This window comes from Calliphora vicina, chromosome X, assembly GCF_958450345.1.
Source record: "Calliphora vicina chromosome X, idCalVici1.1, whole genome shotgun sequence".
NCBI lineage: Eukaryota > Metazoa > Arthropoda > Insecta > Diptera > Calliphoridae > Calliphora > Calliphora vicina.
Window position 1 is genome coordinate 5,347,111 of NC_088785.1, and position 19,671 is coordinate 5,366,781.

Sequence of the window (19,671 nt, forward strand, 5' to 3'; positions counted from 1 at the left end):
TCGTGCTACTTTTGCCAGCCTCAGACGAATATTATACGGCTGAAGAAACAAGATAGAGATAAAATCCATTAATATGCATGTGATTCTGTGAAGTCAGCTGTACTATGTTCAACGTCATATCCTAAGGCTCCATCAGAAGAGTCCCACACAATTTCATGTGCTTTTGATGTGGACTCGCTGAGCATCGACCCTCCATCGGAAATTATATCGAAATTTATTAGAAACTAGATGACCGCCCCGGCTTCGCCCGATAGCTATTTACTAATGTTAGTTCTTCAAGTTTATCCAATCCTGTTCTTGTTTATTTGCATTTTTATTTTTTAGATTTTGCAAAATCTATTCCACTATATAGGCGTACAAATGTCTCGTAGGATGATATGGAATTGCCCATATGTATCTACAATTTTTTTATTTTAAGAGTTGTGGAAATTAAAGACATGAAATCAATAGACGGAATGAATTAATTCTCTTTCATAATTTTATTATTCGATAAATATTTGCAAGGAAAATTTCTGACACTTACCCATGTTATTACTTATGTATGTAAATGTATGTATTTATGTATATATATATAGTATATATATATAGTATATATAAGAGCATAATTAATCTAGACTTATGTTTAAAATTATATAAAAATACAATACTAATAATAAATAAAAAGACTTTTATAATTATACGAACTAGTACTAAAATGGCACAAAAATTACTTTGTATATTAATATATTGTTTGTATGAATAGCATAGAATTTGTAATTTGTTTTGCGATTGTATTCTTGTGTATACATATTTATGTTATTATTTTTTTCTTTCTTTCTTTCTCTTATTTTGTTCTGGCATTATTTGCTGGATCTGATCTTGGACTTTTGTGTTCTGAGGAAACAACACTACGAAAATCGTGCAAAGTTCTTGAATGCTGCTCACAAAAATAGTTTAATGCAGTGTTATTTCTAATCTAACTTCTGTTACACGAATTTCTAGACATAGAAGATTTTACCACAAACAATTAGATAGATTAGTTTTAATAAATTGTTTATATTTATTTTCCTAAATAAGTTTGAAATGATGATATTCTTAAAGTTACAACTTCAAGAAATCTGTAGTGTGTTGTGTGGAAATTGATTTAAAATTTTTTTATTTTATTAAAAATATGCATGATTTACCTTTCAAATAAAAGAGAAATTTTAAAAATCGGTTGGATCATCGTGAATCAGTAAAATATGTTTTTCTTAAGTAGCTTTCCAAAACATAAATAATAAAATAACAATAGTTTTTCTCATATAATGACTATAAGGGGGTAGGATCAACTATGGACCGATCCTCATAAAAGTTAGTAGAAAGATTTAGTTTCGTATAAAAATTGTTTATGTTTAATTTCATCATAATGTTAATTACATTGTGCACGAATTTGACACTTTTTTCTGTCAAGAAAGGCACCCAATGGGTTAAACTAATTCGGGTACGTTGAATTCAGTGGCACTAACTTTTGTTAGGTTAGCTCGAATTTTCGAGATATAGCGTTATTTCGAAAATGGAAAAATCGAAATTCCACAATAAAATTACCTTTAAGTAAGGCTTAACACGTTTTTAATATTCGCAGTCGTTTTCGAAATATAATTTTTTTTTGGCAAACAAAAAATTATTTTTAGCAAAATTTAGAAATGCATATACGCTCTTAATTTTTTTCACACACATAGAAAATTAAGATCCAAATAAAACAAGCCCTAAATGATTAAAATTTGTCCACAACTTTGAATTTTATTCACAAAAGATAATATACATAACTCGTAGTAATTATCTACATTGTGCACCTTGTTTACACTGCAAGAGTCGGCAATGAAGTGCCGTTTTCACAAAACGCCAAGATTCTGTAAATTTTCTGTTTGTTATTGATTTTGAATCCATATTTAAATGACTAGTGGAAAAGATAAGATATATCAACGTATAAGAATTTTTTTCTTCTTTTCAAAAATGTATACAATTTTTAAGAATTAAAAAATTTATAGAAGACTTTTTGTAAAAATGTGGGAAAAATGTTAAAATGTTATTAGGCGATATTTGCTTGATCTTTTGTTTATAAAATCAAAAGTTGTAAACAGATTTTAATCATTTAGATCTTGTTTTCTTTGGAACATTATTTTCTATACGCTTAGAAAAAGTTAAGATCGTATATGGATTTTCCAATTTTTCGTGCCGTTTTAAAAACCAAAAATTTTGAAGATTAAAAACACGTTAAGTATTTCTTAAAGTTAATTTTATTGCGGATTTTCGGTTTTTAATTTTTTACAATAAACTAAACGGTTTTTGAGTTACGCGAATATATGTTGTGCAACCTCCTCCATTTTCGAAATATCTCGAAAATACGAGCTAACCTAAAAAAACGGTTAACACCACTGAATTCACCGTACCCGAATTAGTTTAAGCCACTGGGTGCCCTTCTTGACAGAAAAAAAAGATTTAAATCAGAGACCGAAAATAACGGGTTCACTTTAAAATTTAAAATTAAATTTAAAGCACAGTGTTATTAATGTTCAAGTAATATTCTGAGGGGACCTTGTATGGGGACTAGGGACAAATGTTGGGGGATTATTTGTATGAGGGCTTGGTGAAATACTACTGAACCAATATTGCCCATTTTCAATACCAAACAAACCTTGTGGAATATTTCAGCCAGATAGCTCCGGACAGACAGAAGGGCATAGCTAGATCGTCTTCGAATCTTATGAGGACCCAAAATATTTTGATATGTTACAAACGGTATGACAAAATCAATATATTCGATGGTGGGTATAAACATCAATTAATAAATGAATAAGTTATGCTATCTTCTTTAACTTCTTCTTTAAAAAAAATATAGCGGACAGTGCTTTAGTTGGGGAGCATCCTGATTTTAAAATCAATAAATTCCCCATTTTTAAGCGCTGGGTATAATAAGTAATTTATAGGTAAATATATTACTTCATACTAACTATCTATCCATAAATCTATCTATAATTATTTGTGGCAGTCTACTTGTAAGAAAACTCAATAAAAATCAAACCAAATGCGAAACTAGTTCAGTGTACATTAGTTAAAATGTTTTCGAGTATATTTAGAGATCTTGCATGGTAAAATTAGAATTCTTCTCACATTTTCTTAAGCGAATTGTTATATTTGTTGGTGTAAAAATACATATTTAAAAAAAATTTCAATGTACATATATTGTTTTTTTTTTTTTTGGTATTTGTATAAATAAAAATATATAGGGACTAGTTCCAAATAAGTGTTCCGATCCCAAACATGTTCATAACACAGACTCACACATACATATATACCAAGTACCGTCTCTACCATAAGGGCAACCGGGGTCCGCGGCCAGGACCTCACGGAGGTCTCCTACTCAAAATTAATGTCATTTCGAAATTGAAATATTAATTGACAATTTTTATACATATACTTATTTATGGCGTTAATTTTAATAATTTTTCTAATTAAAAAAAAAAATATTTATAATAAAAAATCATAATTTTTAACAATTAATATGGCATGGCAAATAATAATAATTATTTTTAATATTTTAACTAAAATAATCATGATTAAAGAGAAATGCTGCGTGCATAAGGAGTATGTACACTAAATTAATCATTATCACAAGGACTACCATTTAGTGTATTGATTTTTATTATTTAATTCTTATTATTGTATAAAACTCAACATTAAAAATTATTATTGCTCAGAAAATAACAGTTATTTTTACATTTAGCTGTAAATTAAAAAATATTTTTAATTCAATTTATCGAATATACAAAAGCTTACTTTAACTTTTAACTGTTGCTTTCTAAGCAAAAAACCAAACTCAAATCTAATCGCAATTTTATAAAAATTAAACAAACCCAAAAAAATAATTATTCGTTTTCTTTTGTTACTAATTGGTAACTTAAAAAAGCATAAGCATTGTTTTTCTGCTAAAATAAAAAAATTTAGCGATAAATTACTAAAGTTATCATCACTGATGGCTACACGTTGAAGTCAATAATTGCAGATTTCCCAGATGTGTTTATTGTAAACAATTTATATATACATACATACATATGGACAATTCCACGATTCGAATATTTTCGCATACATGTACCTCAAAATGAGTTCTGTTTTATGTCACGTACGATATACCCTTATTTCGCTCAATATTTTGGACAATAATATTTTGAAAGAACTGTTTATTATTTGAAAATATAGTACGCTCTGAATGGAACATAAAGAACAAATTATTGTTCAGATACTCTTATTTTTGCAAAATCTATTCCACTCTATAGGCGTACAAATGTCACGTCCGATGATATGGAATTGCCCATATGTATACTATTGTTTTATAGCTCATTTCATTATAACGAAGAGAGCAATGATTCACAAAAAAGAAAAAAAATAGTAATTCAACAAGTAAGAGAGCTATATTCTTTTTCCAAATTGTTTTTAAATTTTTGTTTAAAAAATATTTTTCCCGATTTTGACCCATTGTAGGTCCAACTTACTATTGCCTTACATACATCGTTGCAATGGACTTTGAAGTATCTATCATTATATGAATGACTTAGTAATCCAGATATAGATAAATAATAGGGCAAAAATCGAGGTTGTATCGGTTTTTTCCATTTATGGGCCGATTTTGTCGATTTTAAATAGCAAACGAGCCGGAAGAATTCCCACATATTGATGTATGAATCACCTATTTAAGTTATTTGGGGGCTACGGAAAGTTGATTTCAACATACAGACGGACATGGCTATATCGAAAGAAGAACATTAATTTTACGTATATCAAACAAAAAAGTTAAATTTTGTAAATAAGCGAATTCACTTAATTGTGAATAAATTCGAAAAGAATCAATCGATTTTTATCCTCGATATCTCATTTTGTTCCTATCTGACGTTTTCGATTTTTCCTTGAGTTTTTTAAAACACAAAAATTAGCTATTTTCACGTAAAAAATATATTTTTTGCTTCAATTTGTTATTTTAACTCCGAAACTACTGAGCCGATTAAAACGCAATATATAACCGGATTAAAGGTTATTGAATTCCATAATATCGGGCTAACCGTTTTTGAGTTATTATAAATTATGAGGAGAAACATTTAAAAAAAATTTTAAATTTTAGAAAAAAAAACTATTCATAGAATTTAAAAATTTTACCATTTTTGTACTACTGGAACCACAATACATCAAAATTGTGTAGTGGTTTAAAAAGCCTCCACAATTTTTTCGATTTTGTTGCCCTGTGTTATCTAGCGGTAAATGTTATCTAGTAAGTATTAGAGCTTGAAGTGGATTAGAATAATGTAATTTTTTTTAGGTTTCTCTATTAGTTTTATTAGGAAAAGGGAAAGGTAATTAGCAAATCTCATGCCGGACGCACAATTATCTGTAAGTTCTTTAAGGAACACCACATGGAGTAATATTCGAATCAACCTAAAGATATTGTGATATCTTAAATATTTTTAATTTCCTACTTAAACGTATGTATGTATATGCAGTTTTGTACCTCTTTACCTTATTATACTGTTCATAGACTGTCTAAACGAGATAAATATTATCAAATTTGGGCGATTCTCCAATCCATACGAAAGATGAAATAGCAAATTTTAGGCCCGTTTTCTCAATGTATCGACAAACTGTCTGTTACTAAATGTCGACATACATTTATTAGGCCGATAAACTGTCCGTTAACAATTTTGGTTTTCTCAATATACCGACAAAAAACATTATTTTCAGTTGGCAATACCTCTCAAAAAAGATGTGAATGTTGGGAACCCTGCCTTCAAGTGACAACTTGTTTACATAAATCAGCTGTTTAATGTGGCCATCGACAGCGGGAATCTTTTGAAAAATTCATTATCCTGCATGTCTGCCAGGTAGTTAGGCCTGGCATGATAAACTCTTTCAGCATTCACTTGGAACTCATGTTCTTCGAGTTCATCCTCCATCAAATTAATGTTAATTCCTCTATTAAACTTTTTTTTTGTAAAATCTATTTAATATCGTTTACAAAAACACAAACACATAAAAACTATGAACAGCAGTCAGCTGATTGAATTTATCTGTACGATAAATAAATAATTGGCAGATGAGGTCGGGTTAGCTTTGCGACAGAATAAAAGCGAATGAGACATTGAGAAAACCAAATTTCTTTAATCTGCAGTTTTTCGTTGGGAAAAAATATAATCACCTAATGAGAAAACGGCCCTTAAAATTATTTGGGGAACTCTTCGCTATATAATTTTTATTTTGTAGTGGAAAATATAAATGTTGGTATTAAGGAATAAACATGGTAGTAGTTCGGAAATTTTGCACACCATTCTCTGCAACGATGCTGTTTGTGTGGCAAATAACCTATATGTACATAATTATGACACACATTTTCGCCGAAATGTCTGATATAGGGTTTTTACGGTTAGTGACTGACTTGCTACATATGTACATATATGCGATAAGTAAATCCTTAGATTGTATTTCATACATCTATGTATGTATATGCATGTGTGTATGTATGAAATATTTATGTGGATTTGTATATGTATGTGTGTATATGTAACCTACATACATACATACGTAGGTTTGTGTGTGTATTTGTGTCATTATTCAAAAATTTGTTTTACTAGTTAAGTATTGTTTGCTGTTGTTTATGCTACACTTATATTACTATAATTTCATAATACGTATAATAATAATAATTTGAGAATAATATTGATCCACTCAGTCGTCATCGCGAGATTCAAAACCAATTGCATTACTTTCGCTAACAAATTCCAACTCTGATATACTTTCAGCGGGATAATAGTTGCTGTTGCTACTGCTGGTGGTTGGAGTGGCACGATCTATTAAACTAGAGTTGCCCTCGTCCATGTTCTTGATACCAGCAGCTACTGCTGCAGCGGCGGCTGCTACGGCTACAGCTTGGCCCATATCCTGGAGTTGATAGGCCGCATTGACGGCTGCCTGAACGTCGTCTTCGCATTCGGGAGAATGATGACATGGTGGTCGGTCGGAGCCCGGAATATTCGAACCTGGGGAACCAGACCCACGGCACCAAAGTTGTCGCATCTCGGCCCGCCTGTTGCGCATTAGAACTTTGTATTCGGAAATTCGCATCTTTTTACCATCCACAATGCAGGTGCGTTTCGGCCTGGGTCTGTATCTATAGTCGGGATGTTGTTCCATGTGTAGCTTGGAAAGGCGCGACTGTTCTTCGTAATAGGGTTGCTTGTCGGCATTTGTCATGGCTTTCCAACGGGCTCCCAAGATTTTCGATATATTCGAGTTGTGCATGTCTGGGCATGCTTTAAGAATTTTCCTACGCTCATCTTTGGCCCAAACCATGAAAGCATTCATCGGTCGTTTTATATGCTGTTTGCTGTGATAGCCATGTCCATGGCTGCTGGTGGTGTCTCGGCTATTGCTGCAACTGTCGCGTAAATTGGAATGGATGTCTTGTGGCAAGAACGATGCAGGCGTGTGCGATTGTTTACCTCCACTAGCCAGTTTCAGTTCTTGATTAACAGCAGGGCTAAACGGTTCGGTAATCCGTTTGCTAGCGCATGCACTAGTCGAATCTCGACTACTACGCGTAACTCGCGTAACTGATATATTCTCAATGTTATTGAATGGAGCTATCGTATCAGATTCTTGCGCTTCTGGATTATTCCAAATGTGGATGGCCACAAAATTTGTGTCGGCATTGGAAGACGAAGATGATTGCCAGTGCAGTGGTGAATCACAGTTGGAGACGGGTGTAAGGCGATCATTTTCCCGCTTAATTAAAATGGCACTATTGATCGCCGCATCAATCGATGATCTTGATGAATACTTTGGTTTTGTTAAGTTCAACGGAGCATATGTGCATTCCTCATCATCCAGGGATTCTTCTTTGCCCGTTAATGTCACATCCTCCTGAGCTGAGCTATTTGAATTAGATCTCGGGCTGTTGGTTCCATTTGAGCTGGACATAAGGTCTGTATCATCTTCCAGGGATGTATCGACCTGCATGTGTTCAATGGCATCATCTGCATGACATGAAGTTGGCGAAGGACATGCGCTATTGTTATTATTATTATCATTATTGTTATTATTTACATTATACAAAGGTGTAGAAGGTGGTGTAGTCGTACTCGCCACCACATCAACGAAATTTAATTCCGAACCTATGCTTTCTAACACGCTCTTGTTTCCCATGCCATATTCATGCGCCAACGACGACGACGACGACCCATTTTCAACAGCTGTTAAATTATTGTTGTTGATTATTTTATTCGTAGGATCGCTGTTGTTACTATTGCTGTCACTATTGACGGCCACTGCCGCTACTGCCAAGGCGGCCTGTAAATGCGCTGCTGCAACAGCTGCTGTGGACCACATCGGTTGCATTGTCATCTTGTTATGTTGCGAGGCATGGAGGGCGTGTGAATGCAATACTGTTGGTAGGTTGCTAGCTGCCACCGCCGCTAGATGTGGAGGAGGTGGTGGGGGAGGAGGACGTAAAAATGCAGGTATAAATGGCACGATTGTTGCGGCTGGTGTCGGCTGTTGCTGTATTGTAGTTTGTGTTGTAAAACTTGTCTGCTGTGCGACAGCACATAATTGTGAGTTTAACTGATGCTGTAATTCCTGGAAACAATTTTCCTGTTGCTGTTGTATGCACTCTATTTGTTCTTGGTTGTGATGTAGGTTGCCATCTAAATTTGTCATGATTTCGAACTGAGTCTGAAAAAGTAAGAAGAAAATTGAAAATGTTTACTACACGGTTCATTGAAAAATGGTTAAAATTATACACAAATTCTTTAAATACTCGCATTACTGCGACGCTTGATATAATAGTTCAATTGTCAAAAAACACAAGTATGATAATTAGACTTCCAGTTTTCGTCGGGACAGACCAGTTTTAGAGTCGAATGTCCAGTGTCCCGACGATACTCTGAACGGGACGCCATTTGTCCCGTTTTGAAAAAAACATAACTTTTTCATTAATTACCACAAAAAATATAAAAAAATTGGAAATACCTATAGACAAGGATGCTTTATTTTCTGAATTATAGTATTTTCTCAATACTGAACATCACTATTTAACAATACACTTAGTGCATTAACTTCTATGAGTTCCGAAAAATCTCATCTATCTATATATATAAAAATGGATGTTTGTATGTGGGTATGTATGTATGTATGTATGTATGTGTGTATGTATGTTCCGAATGAACTCAAAAACGGCTCCACCGATTTTGATGAAATTTTCAGGGAATCTTCAGAATATCCTGGCGGGTAACACCGTAAAGTCAGATTTTTGATTTTCGGTCTGTGTGCGGAGAGGCGTGGCATTATCCAATTTTTACATTATACCGCTAATACCATCTATATATATATAAACAACTTCTGGACCGATTTTCTGAAATTTTCAGGGTATCTTCAGAATAACCCAGCGGGTAACACTGTAAAGTCAGATTTTAAATATTCGGTCTGCGGGCGGAGAGGTGTGTAAAAATCTAAAAATGTTATATTATACCGTTAATGCCATTATATATAAAAACAGATGTGTGTATGTATGTTCCATATGGATTCAAAAACGGCTAGACCGATTTTAATAAAAATTTTCACGGAATCTTCAGAAAAGCATAGCGGGTAATACTGTAAATACTTTTACATAAATACTTTTAATAAAAAATAAAGGTCTTATTCAAATAAAATTTGTTTTCGAAAGGGCATCTACGTCTAGAGTCGCAGAAACGGGAAGAGAACGCGAATCACGGCTTCAGCAAATGCGTCGCAGTGCATCTTTATCGAGTGCTGCAGAAACACCTCAACAGCATATAGTTGTTCGCTCCCGAATGGCTCGATCAAGAGAAAGAATCGATTTAAAGTTGCCCGGATTTTATTACAATAAGTATGATGACAACAGGAATCACAAGGATGTACTAATTGGCGCAATGAACAAACATTACTTACATTGCAGCATTTTGAAGTTCCCTAAGGAATCCCCGGGAATGTGCTGTTCGAACGGTAAAGTTATTCTGCCACCAGTTATTGAGCCGTCTGAGCTGCTACTAAGTTACATTTCCGGCGCCAATCCTATTTCCAAACACTTCCTTCAAAATATCCAAAAGTACAACACATGCTTTCAAATGACGTCGGCTTCATGCCCACCTTTAAAGTTAAAGGCCAAATGTACCATTGCTCACGCTTCTCAATGACGATACGAAAAATTCCAATTGATCCCTCCACAAATGAGATTTCATTTCCGGACTTCTGCCAAATGCAAATAAATATTCAAGACGTTGTCGACAAAGTATTCCCAAGTCTTACAATGAACTACAACAATTCGGATTGTCTGTGGGAACATGCAATTTTGGCTCCAACAAATTATGATATTAACAAGATCAATAAGCAAATACAATTGAAACTGCCTGGCAAAACAATAAAATACAAATAGATTGACGCAGTAATGAACGAAGAACAAGCCGTCGATTATCCTGCTGAATTCATTGGATCACCGACTTTGTCCGAAACTGTATATTAAAACAGAGATCCAATATAAAACAGATATTTTCTAAGGGCCAGCAACGCGGACCGGGTTCAGCTAGTTAAATTATATATCAAAAAATGTTTACAGTATACTGTAAACATTATTTAACATTCATTAAAAATAAATGGCACGATAGTCGATCTAGGATGCTTGTAACTTTAGTTAAAGGTGAGTTGTTGGTCCATTTCAATTTCAGCTTAAGATGTGCTGAGTTTGTTGAATTTATTACTTTAATAAAAGCTGATAAAAGTTATTAAAATTATAAATTTAAAATTAAGGACTGAAATAATTAAACTTTATTAAATAATAGCTTAACGTAGTAAAATAAAAATATGTGAAAGATTTTATAAGCTATTTTTTAATGGAGTTACAAGCCTGTTTTGAAACAAATTAGGTAAAATTATAAAAAATAAATTTTCAGACAAAGTTTGAAGAATCTCGCAATTTTAATTATCCAGATATACAAAATTGAGTGTGTACTTTGTATGGCAAGTGCCACACCCACTATCCCGATCCAGACCATTTTTAGCTAATTGATTCATACGCATTTTAAATACATTACAATTTTAATACTCCAGATATTCGAAATTAACTATTTACTTTGTTTCGGTGCAATCGGCACCGAAAACTAAATTTCATACATTTGCACCGAAAAAAAGTTCGTTTCAGAAATCGGCAACGAAAATTGGGAACGAAACGGCACCGATCAGTAACGAAAAACCTGTCATTTGGGCCCGGAACGACATTATTTTCATTATTTTTTATTTCAAATTTAAAGGAAATCAAAATGAATAAAAAAAACAAAATTTTCTTTATTGGAAGAGGCAAAAATAATAGATTTTGTCAAAAATAATGAAATTCGATTTAATGTGCGACATCCAAAATTGAAAAATAATTTCTTTACACGTTTCTAAATTCTCAGAAATACAGACACACTTTATAATGTACACGAATTCACTTGAAAAACACAGCACACTTTAAGGCACTCAGTTGATGTTTATTCGAAAAGCGTCTCTGATAAACTCACTAACGACTGCAACCTCTGCCACTATTTATAATACTGCCATCTACACTCTAGATTGCTCTTTAACTGTCTAGAGCTTTCTAATACATACGCCATCTGTGGTGTACTTTCGACAATGTTCTTTAACTGAATATTCGAATTCGAATATACGGTCGCAGCAAACAGCGTTGCCAACTTACGATCAATGTTCAACTGAAAGCTTTTATTCAATGTTAATAATGCCCACAGATATGTTACAGTTTGCTATTGCAGCACTGCTATTTGAAAGCATTCTGCTACTTTTAAATCAGCCGTTAAAATCGTTATATTTGAATTCAAGTACAATTTCCTAACATTATTATATATAAACGTGTAGGAAAATATGTCCTCTTTTAAAAAATGTTTAAGAATTCAAAAAATTATAGAAGAGTTTTTTTTTAAAAATATGGGAATAAAAAATGGTTACACATATATAGAAACTTTCGATCCAAATCCAAAAGTGAAAAAGATATTTGTGAATTGTTCTTCCATGCCATCGTAGAGAACCGTAAAATATTATGTTTCAAAATTGGATTATTCCTAGACCTTTTCTTTACATTTTCCGTTAAGTTCCAAAAAGGAGAAGAGCTTTCGTGGAGAGTAAGTGATTCCATTAACTGTTTTTGAACTTTTCAATCTCTCATTTGATTGCTGAATTTAAAGTTTAAAATTTTTATTGATAATAACACTGTGCACGAAATTGACATTTTTTTTCTGTCAAGGCATCCACTGGTTTAAACTAATTCGGGTACGCTGAATTCAGTGGTGCTAACCGATTTTTAAGGTTAGCTCGTATTTTCGAGATAAACGGTTTGCACAACATATATCCGCGTAACTCAAAATCGGTTTAGTTTCTGGAATAAACGAAAAAAAATCCGCAATAAAATTAACTTTAATCAAGGCTTAACAAGTTTTTATTTGTCAAAGGGGGCAAGGTTTGTGGAACTTCTGAGGAGTAAATAATGGCTTTTTATATAAGTATTTGATACTGTTGAAAACATTGTGACTTGAGGATTAATATCTTAGTAAAATTAAATAATGTTATAAAATTTTGGGACTTCATTTAAATTTACCTTAAAAACTAAAAAAATATAATATTGTGATTTTCCACGAATTAAAATATTAAATTTGACTTAATGTACAATTTTAACTGTTAAAGATATCATAACAAGATTTGGAACCAATATAGTCTTAAATGTCGTTAAATCAATGGCATTCGAATTTTTGACAGTTTTTATTTTCAAATACCGAAATTCCTAAAACGGGGAAAATGTGTTCCAAAAACTGGGATTTTTCAGAAAAGTGCCTACTGTGACGTTATTTACCGTTTGATAGTAAAAACACTTAGCAAGTATTTAGGAAACATATGGGGTTATGCAAATATGTAGCTTTTTCGTGGATCCTTGCTTTGTCTTTTTAGAATTTTTTACTCAAACCGAAATTTTTTTTTAAAAGTTGCCCAAGTTTGGTTAGGTCTGGGGGTGATATGTCCGCTTAAGTGAGCCAAATTTTTCTTTGCACGCTTTTGCATTAAGTTATCTTTCCGGATCATATAAAAATTCTTAGTCCCGATGAAAATTTTTTTTCTACAAAAGAAAAAAATATATGGGTTTTTTTTAAAAAAACGTAAAAAATACGGACGTTTTTACAAATTCCAACTTTGGATGCGTATAACTTTTTATAGGGAACAGATAACTGTTAGCAAGTTTTTTTTTTTTTTTTAGAATTTTATCGCCAATATACATAGCTGTAGTGCGATTCACTAACTTTTATAACGATAATCGTATCGTTAAAATATATATAACGAAAATTTATCGAATTTGCTATTCAGTAACATTTTTAACGATATTCGTTGTCGGTTGTAGTCAGCTGTTACTTTAAGTTATGTTAGCGACAATAATTTAAGTTGTGTTTATTTAATCGATAAAGTGTATTTGCAATTTTTTCTTCGCCATCTTCACCTTTTGTAGCTGGAACTATCGTAAAAATAATGGAAACACAATATTGTTCACATAATATTTACAATAAAATATAAAAAAACAAGTTGAAAAATAAGGGAATTTGACGATTAGACTACTAATTATTCAACTGGAAGAAGTACTTATTTTTGTTCGCGATGTCCCAAAAGTAATCCTTTACATTTTGGCCGGAAATAAGTTGTTTTGTTAGTAGAGTTATTTATAAAATTATGTATTTAAAAAAAAAAAGTAAGTCGCAACCAAGTGTCGAACCAACAATCTTTAATTATTTCATTGTGTGTCAAATAATGGTTTTCTGCTTTTCGCTTATTTTAAATTATTTGAATACAAAAATACAGCTGTAAACAATAGTTAAACATAAATTACTGAATCACACTATCGTTACTGCAAGCGATTATTTATGTCGATAAACATTACGATTGTCGGTTCGTTAAAAGTTAGTGGATCGCACTACTGATATTTTAAAAATAAATTTCGACCCTCCGTAGCTACGGTTTTATAGATATGGCGGACCTACGCGTAAACCATAAAAAGATCGAGCAAAATTAACCCATTTTTCGCCGACCGGTGATTATAATTACCATCACTTTTACTATTCATAACTGACAAATAAAAATTTGTTAGGCAATATAATTTAGTTTATCAATTATTTAGGATCTTATTTCATTATTATATACCCAGTTTAGTTCCTTTAGCAACATAAACTATTTATATTGGGGCTTTTAGAAATTAGCAAATAAAGGTCATCAAAATACATGGAAATATAGTAACCAAGATTCTCTAAAATCTAACAATTATGTTTATATTTATAAAACTAAATGTTTAATTTACTCTTTTGAGGCATATTCACGACAATTAATGTACATATATAATCTAAAATTTAATGATTAATATTTTGGTGATTATAATCACCATTGGCGAAAAACGTATGCTTTTTAGTTTGGTTTATGAACATGCATTTACATATATTTTTATCATCAAAAGCAGAACAAACTTATGTACTATATTATTGCTATGATAACGGTTTATTTGAACAGTTCATGAAAAAGTCGCCTTTGGAGCTGTTTTATTTAGTTTTTAATGAAGAAATTATGGAACTAATACTGATGAATACGAATGAGTATGTATTGGAGTGAGTAGCTAAATCTAGGTGTTCTAAAGCCTTGTGCTAAAAGCCTTGACAATTTTTGAATTTTGGTGGATGAAAAAATGTCTGCATATCGGTACTAATAATAGGTTAGACTAAAATGACCGCTTTGCCAAAATAAGACCTTTAGTTAGTGGATAAAACAAACAATTTATGCAATTAGGAGTTTTTAGTGAGCATTTGTCAATTGACGAATAAATGGTGCCATATTTTGAAAGGCATTCGAGCAAAATTTGTATTAGAAATAAGCCCATTCGTTTCGGCTTAAAAATTGTGGGTTCTGGCTTCACAAGATGGATATACATATGTTTAGCTGCATGCCTTATTCTGGTTCTCAGTTTGATCCTGAGTTTTCTGGAAATTGTGAAGCTTCCAAAATGATATTTTGCATATTTTGACAATGTAATATCAAACAACCGTATAAGTGTTAGAGCCAAAGAATTTAGCTGGCCTCTTTTCCTAATGCTGTAGACTCAGCTGTTGGAAATATCTGGAAGTTGCATATTCTTTTGTGCAGAATTGGAAAAGCTAGAGGGAAATCGAAACTTCTTGTTTGCGAGAATAAAAACAGAGGGACCAAGAAAAAACAAACAAACAAATATGATGCAATACTACATGAAGATAAAAAGACGACGATGCAATCAACGCCAAAGTTACACTCCATTTATGTGTAAGAAGTTTGAAAGGTTTTGTATACATATTCCGCCGATGGTGATTATAATTACCACTCATTTCTTAAAAACTGTAAAACCCTCTAACTTCACAGAAAAAATTATTGCATAAATTTGTTCAATTAATTTATTTTTTGGTTCTACTTTAAACTTTAATATTTTTTTTAATTCATTTAATTATTTTTTTAATTGGTTGAAGGATTTTTCGAAAAACAAAAAAAAAATCTGACGTTTTAAAAAAAATTAAAATAGGAAAACAAAAAATATTTAGAAAATGTGTATATATTTTAGTCAAATATAATAGTTTTGTAGACAATGTCCTCAATTTGGACAATTTTGAAACTGTTTTATTCTGAATGATTATGTTAAGCTGCACGGTAAATACAAACATGTTAAATTGTATATAAATGTCTGTAATTTTAAAGTCTTTGCACATATTAAAAGGAAGCAAGCGTTATGGATGTGTAAATGCGGAATCTGATGTATGAAATACATTTTCTTTTGGAGATGACATTCCTTAGGTAAGTACGATTGTATTCCTTTTTTAAAATGTCCTTAATTTGATGTAATTTTTCTTTTATCATCCATTAGATCTTATTGTGTTGGAATGCGTGCCCGAGCTGACCCCGTTAAAGTTTTGTGGATTCTAATGTTTGTTGACTTATTATTCCCAACTTATTATTCCGATTGATCTTAGGGATAATACTTCCATTTTCGAGTAAGTACTTGTACAGACGAGAGAATTTGTTCAATACGATATAGAATTTCTTTGTTTTTGTTTCACTCCAAGGTCAAAATGCAACGTTAGTTGAAGGCTGCCACCGAGATGATGCCACGTTTATTTTTAGTTTCTAGTTAAATTATAAGTACTTATGTATTTACATTAGACATTACATACATTACATACATTACATACATTACATACATTACATACATTACATACATTACATACATTACATACATTACATACATTACATACATTACATACATTACATACATTACATACATTACATACATTACATACATTACATACATTACATACATTACATACATTACATACATTACATACATTACATACATTACATACATTACATACATTACATACATTACATACATTACATACATTACATACATTACATACATTACATACATTACATACATTACATACATTACATACATTACATACATTACATACATTACATTACATACATTACATACATTACATACATTACATACATTACATAATAATAATAATGAAATAAAATAAACGGGTTAAAAAAAATAAATCAATAAACCTGAATATCTCTTCAACTAATAGAGATAACCTACACTTGTAAGCGTATTTTTTGTAGACTTACACAAGGACTATTTATATTTAAAATTTCAGCTCATTCGGATCATAAATGAATTGTTGGCGATTTTTTTTAAAAAATTTGAGACCTGAGGTGACCAACTTTGAGGGGCTACGCACTGGTACCCATTATCAACTCGAAAACACCTCAGCTCAAACCTAGTGAAATTTCGTAACATATCTGCAATAGTTCCCAAGATACCGAATTATTTCCAAATAAAAAGTTTCTAAACCACTGTGCGCTGACAGTTTAATTCTTGTTATAAAAGAAGTTTTGAAAAAAAATTAGCTTATAATTTATTCAAAACTTACCATGTAATCTTTTAATAATTACTTTCTAGGAAGTTGACAAAAATACTTATTATATATACAGAACAACAAACTCTGCTAAGAAGTAAGTACTTAATTCAGTTTCCGCCATAATGGCCGTAAATCTTTTCCAGATTTATATTTTCAAAAAACTCAAATTTATTGGAATCCCAAAATTATTTCAGATATTCCACTACTACGGTTCCACTTACATATATGTAGTGTCATATTCGAGCCCTTTTTCTAATTTTCATAATGGCCACAAATCCTCTCCAGTTTTTTTTTTTCAAAAAAATCAAATTTATTATTGTATTTATTTTATTGTAGATATAAACTAGTTTATTACCATTCAAATACTAAGTTTTATTACTTGTAGCTTTAGCTGGGTGATTAACAGTGCTCTACTTAACTGCAAAATGGATTGTGCTAAAAAATGTGGTTTATGTCTGTGCTAGTTAGATTTAAATTTATCTTAACTCACATTACTTTTTAAGTTCAAACTTTCAACATATAATTAATCGAAAGCACAAACAATTTTATTAATTATTTTATGATATAGTGGCATCTTCCTTCCCATAAGTTTATTTGTGTCTAATATTGTTATCATTAGGAGAGAATAATCGATGATCATGAATTTTAAAACAAGTAAGAAAGTATAGTCGGTCAAGCAATACCATATGATACCCTGCACCGAGAAGAGGATTATAAACAGTTTTCTTTTAAAATTTATATGAGAGCTATGACCAATCGTCTTCTGTATACATATATGAAACTTAGTTGTGTTGACTTTTATTTAAATACCATATTTTTTAAGAGATTTATACTCGTTAAAATGATTAAGTCACAATAAAATTGGAAAAACTTTAAATTGGGCTTTATTTCATTTATTTTGGGGGTTATTTCATTTTTAAATTGGGAATTATTTCATTATAAAATAACTCCCAAATGAAGTAAAATCAAAAAGAAAAAAATATTGGAGTTTGTTTCATATAAAATATTTTTGGGCTTTATTTAATTTTTAAACTTTTGTTGCAACTAAAATATGTTAGGGTCAACATAAAATATTCATGATGTAACTTAGTAGCATTCAAAATGGACTATTATTATTATTCTTTTGAAAACCTTTGATCTAGTGACATTAAATTAATTGTTAATAATGAAATAAGAAATTATGAGTGGTCGTTGTATTCGATTACTGAGCAACAATAATTGTACTTAAAAAAGTCCAGTGCACAAAAATACAGTGTTCTTTCTATAGGCGCTTAACTAATTTAACAGAGAAAAGTTTTGTAATGGAAAAAAGAAGAATTTTGTAATGGGGAAAAATCGTAGCGATTTGTTTCATTGTGTTTTATTTCCATATTTTTTTGGAAATTATTTCATTATGAAATAAAACCCAAATATTGGGAATTACCGTCAATGAAAAACAACTTTCCTGAGCGAAGCCAGTATAAAAATGTTAAAAATGTTTGGTAATTGAGAGTTAGATTACATACATAAATTGCTTTAGCTTTAAAATGGCTAAAAATTACCCTCTTAAAACATAAAACTCAATCTTAAAACTAAAAACCTAGATCTAAAATTACTACTATATCTATATCATTAAAATATTAACGTTACTGACAGATTTAAGGGGTAAAAAGGATAAATTCTGTAACCTTATATCACCAAAACTAATAAAGATACATGAAAACTTAAAATAGCATATTGCTCCTTTAAACATTTGGTACTTTTTCGAAAATTTAGAGGAGAAAACGGGTAAAAACTGTATTTTGGTACTTTTTTTTGCCACCCTATGTATCTTTTATACCAATAAGAGTTATGAATTTGGCATTTTTTTGGAAATTCAAACCCTTAAGGGATAAAAATTGTGTTTATTTTTGGTACTTTTTCATAAAATATGTTTTTCTATAAATTGATATTGATATTTATTATAAGCTCCCACCACGATACAGAAATTTATTCGAATAAAATTTTACCACCGAAATGGGGACAAAAAAAGTACAATGGCGTGGGTAAAAACGGGAAAATACATTTTATTTGAAATTATTAAGCCAATTTTGATAAAATTTTTAAAATTGGTTGCTGGATTCATACTAAATTAACTAACAAAGTGTTATTTGGAACTCGAGTGCCAGATAAACAGTTTGATACTTTTTAACCCAGATATGCCGACTGCTTGAGTTTGATCATTTTAAAAGTACTTTTATATTATTTTGGAAGCAAATGAGAAATAAAAAACATTGCAATTTGAGTTTTTTAAAAATTTATTGAAAATAGTGGTTTTTTAAGTCGTCCTATATATAGGACATTGGGGTCACAAAAACAAAACTAAAACGCAGTAATGAAACATGCATAGACCAATCAAGCTACTCTTCATAAATATAAATTCCAAAAAATATAGTATTTATTCACTTGTAAATTTTACTTTCCGTACAAACGAGATGTGTCCATAATGACTGAATATGGGCATTATGAAAATATCACGAATTAAAAATTCAATAACTCAAAAATAGTAGCAAAAAATAATGCGATCACACTAGAGTTGGGTTGTTCATGAACGAACAAGTTCAATTGAACAATTCAGTCAAATGAACAGTTTGAAGTTGTTCAATCATCTTGTTCGTTA

General features: G+C 31.2%; 1 protein-coding gene across 1 annotated transcript in view; it reads right to left on the reverse strand.

The window, feature by feature from the left end:
* Positions 1 to 460: 460 nt before the first annotated feature.
* The window catches only part of Sox102F (transcription factor Sox102F), a 61,300-nt gene continuing 42,089 nt past the window's right edge, over positions 461 to 19,671 (reverse strand). Inside the window, exon 2 of the mRNA XM_065514721.1 lies at positions 461 to 8,730. Within this exon, the coding sequence (XP_065370793.1) occupies positions 6,727 to 8,730 (2,004 nt within the window). The 3' untranslated portion in view covers positions 461 to 6,726. The remainder of the gene's footprint in view (positions 8,731 to 19,671) is intronic.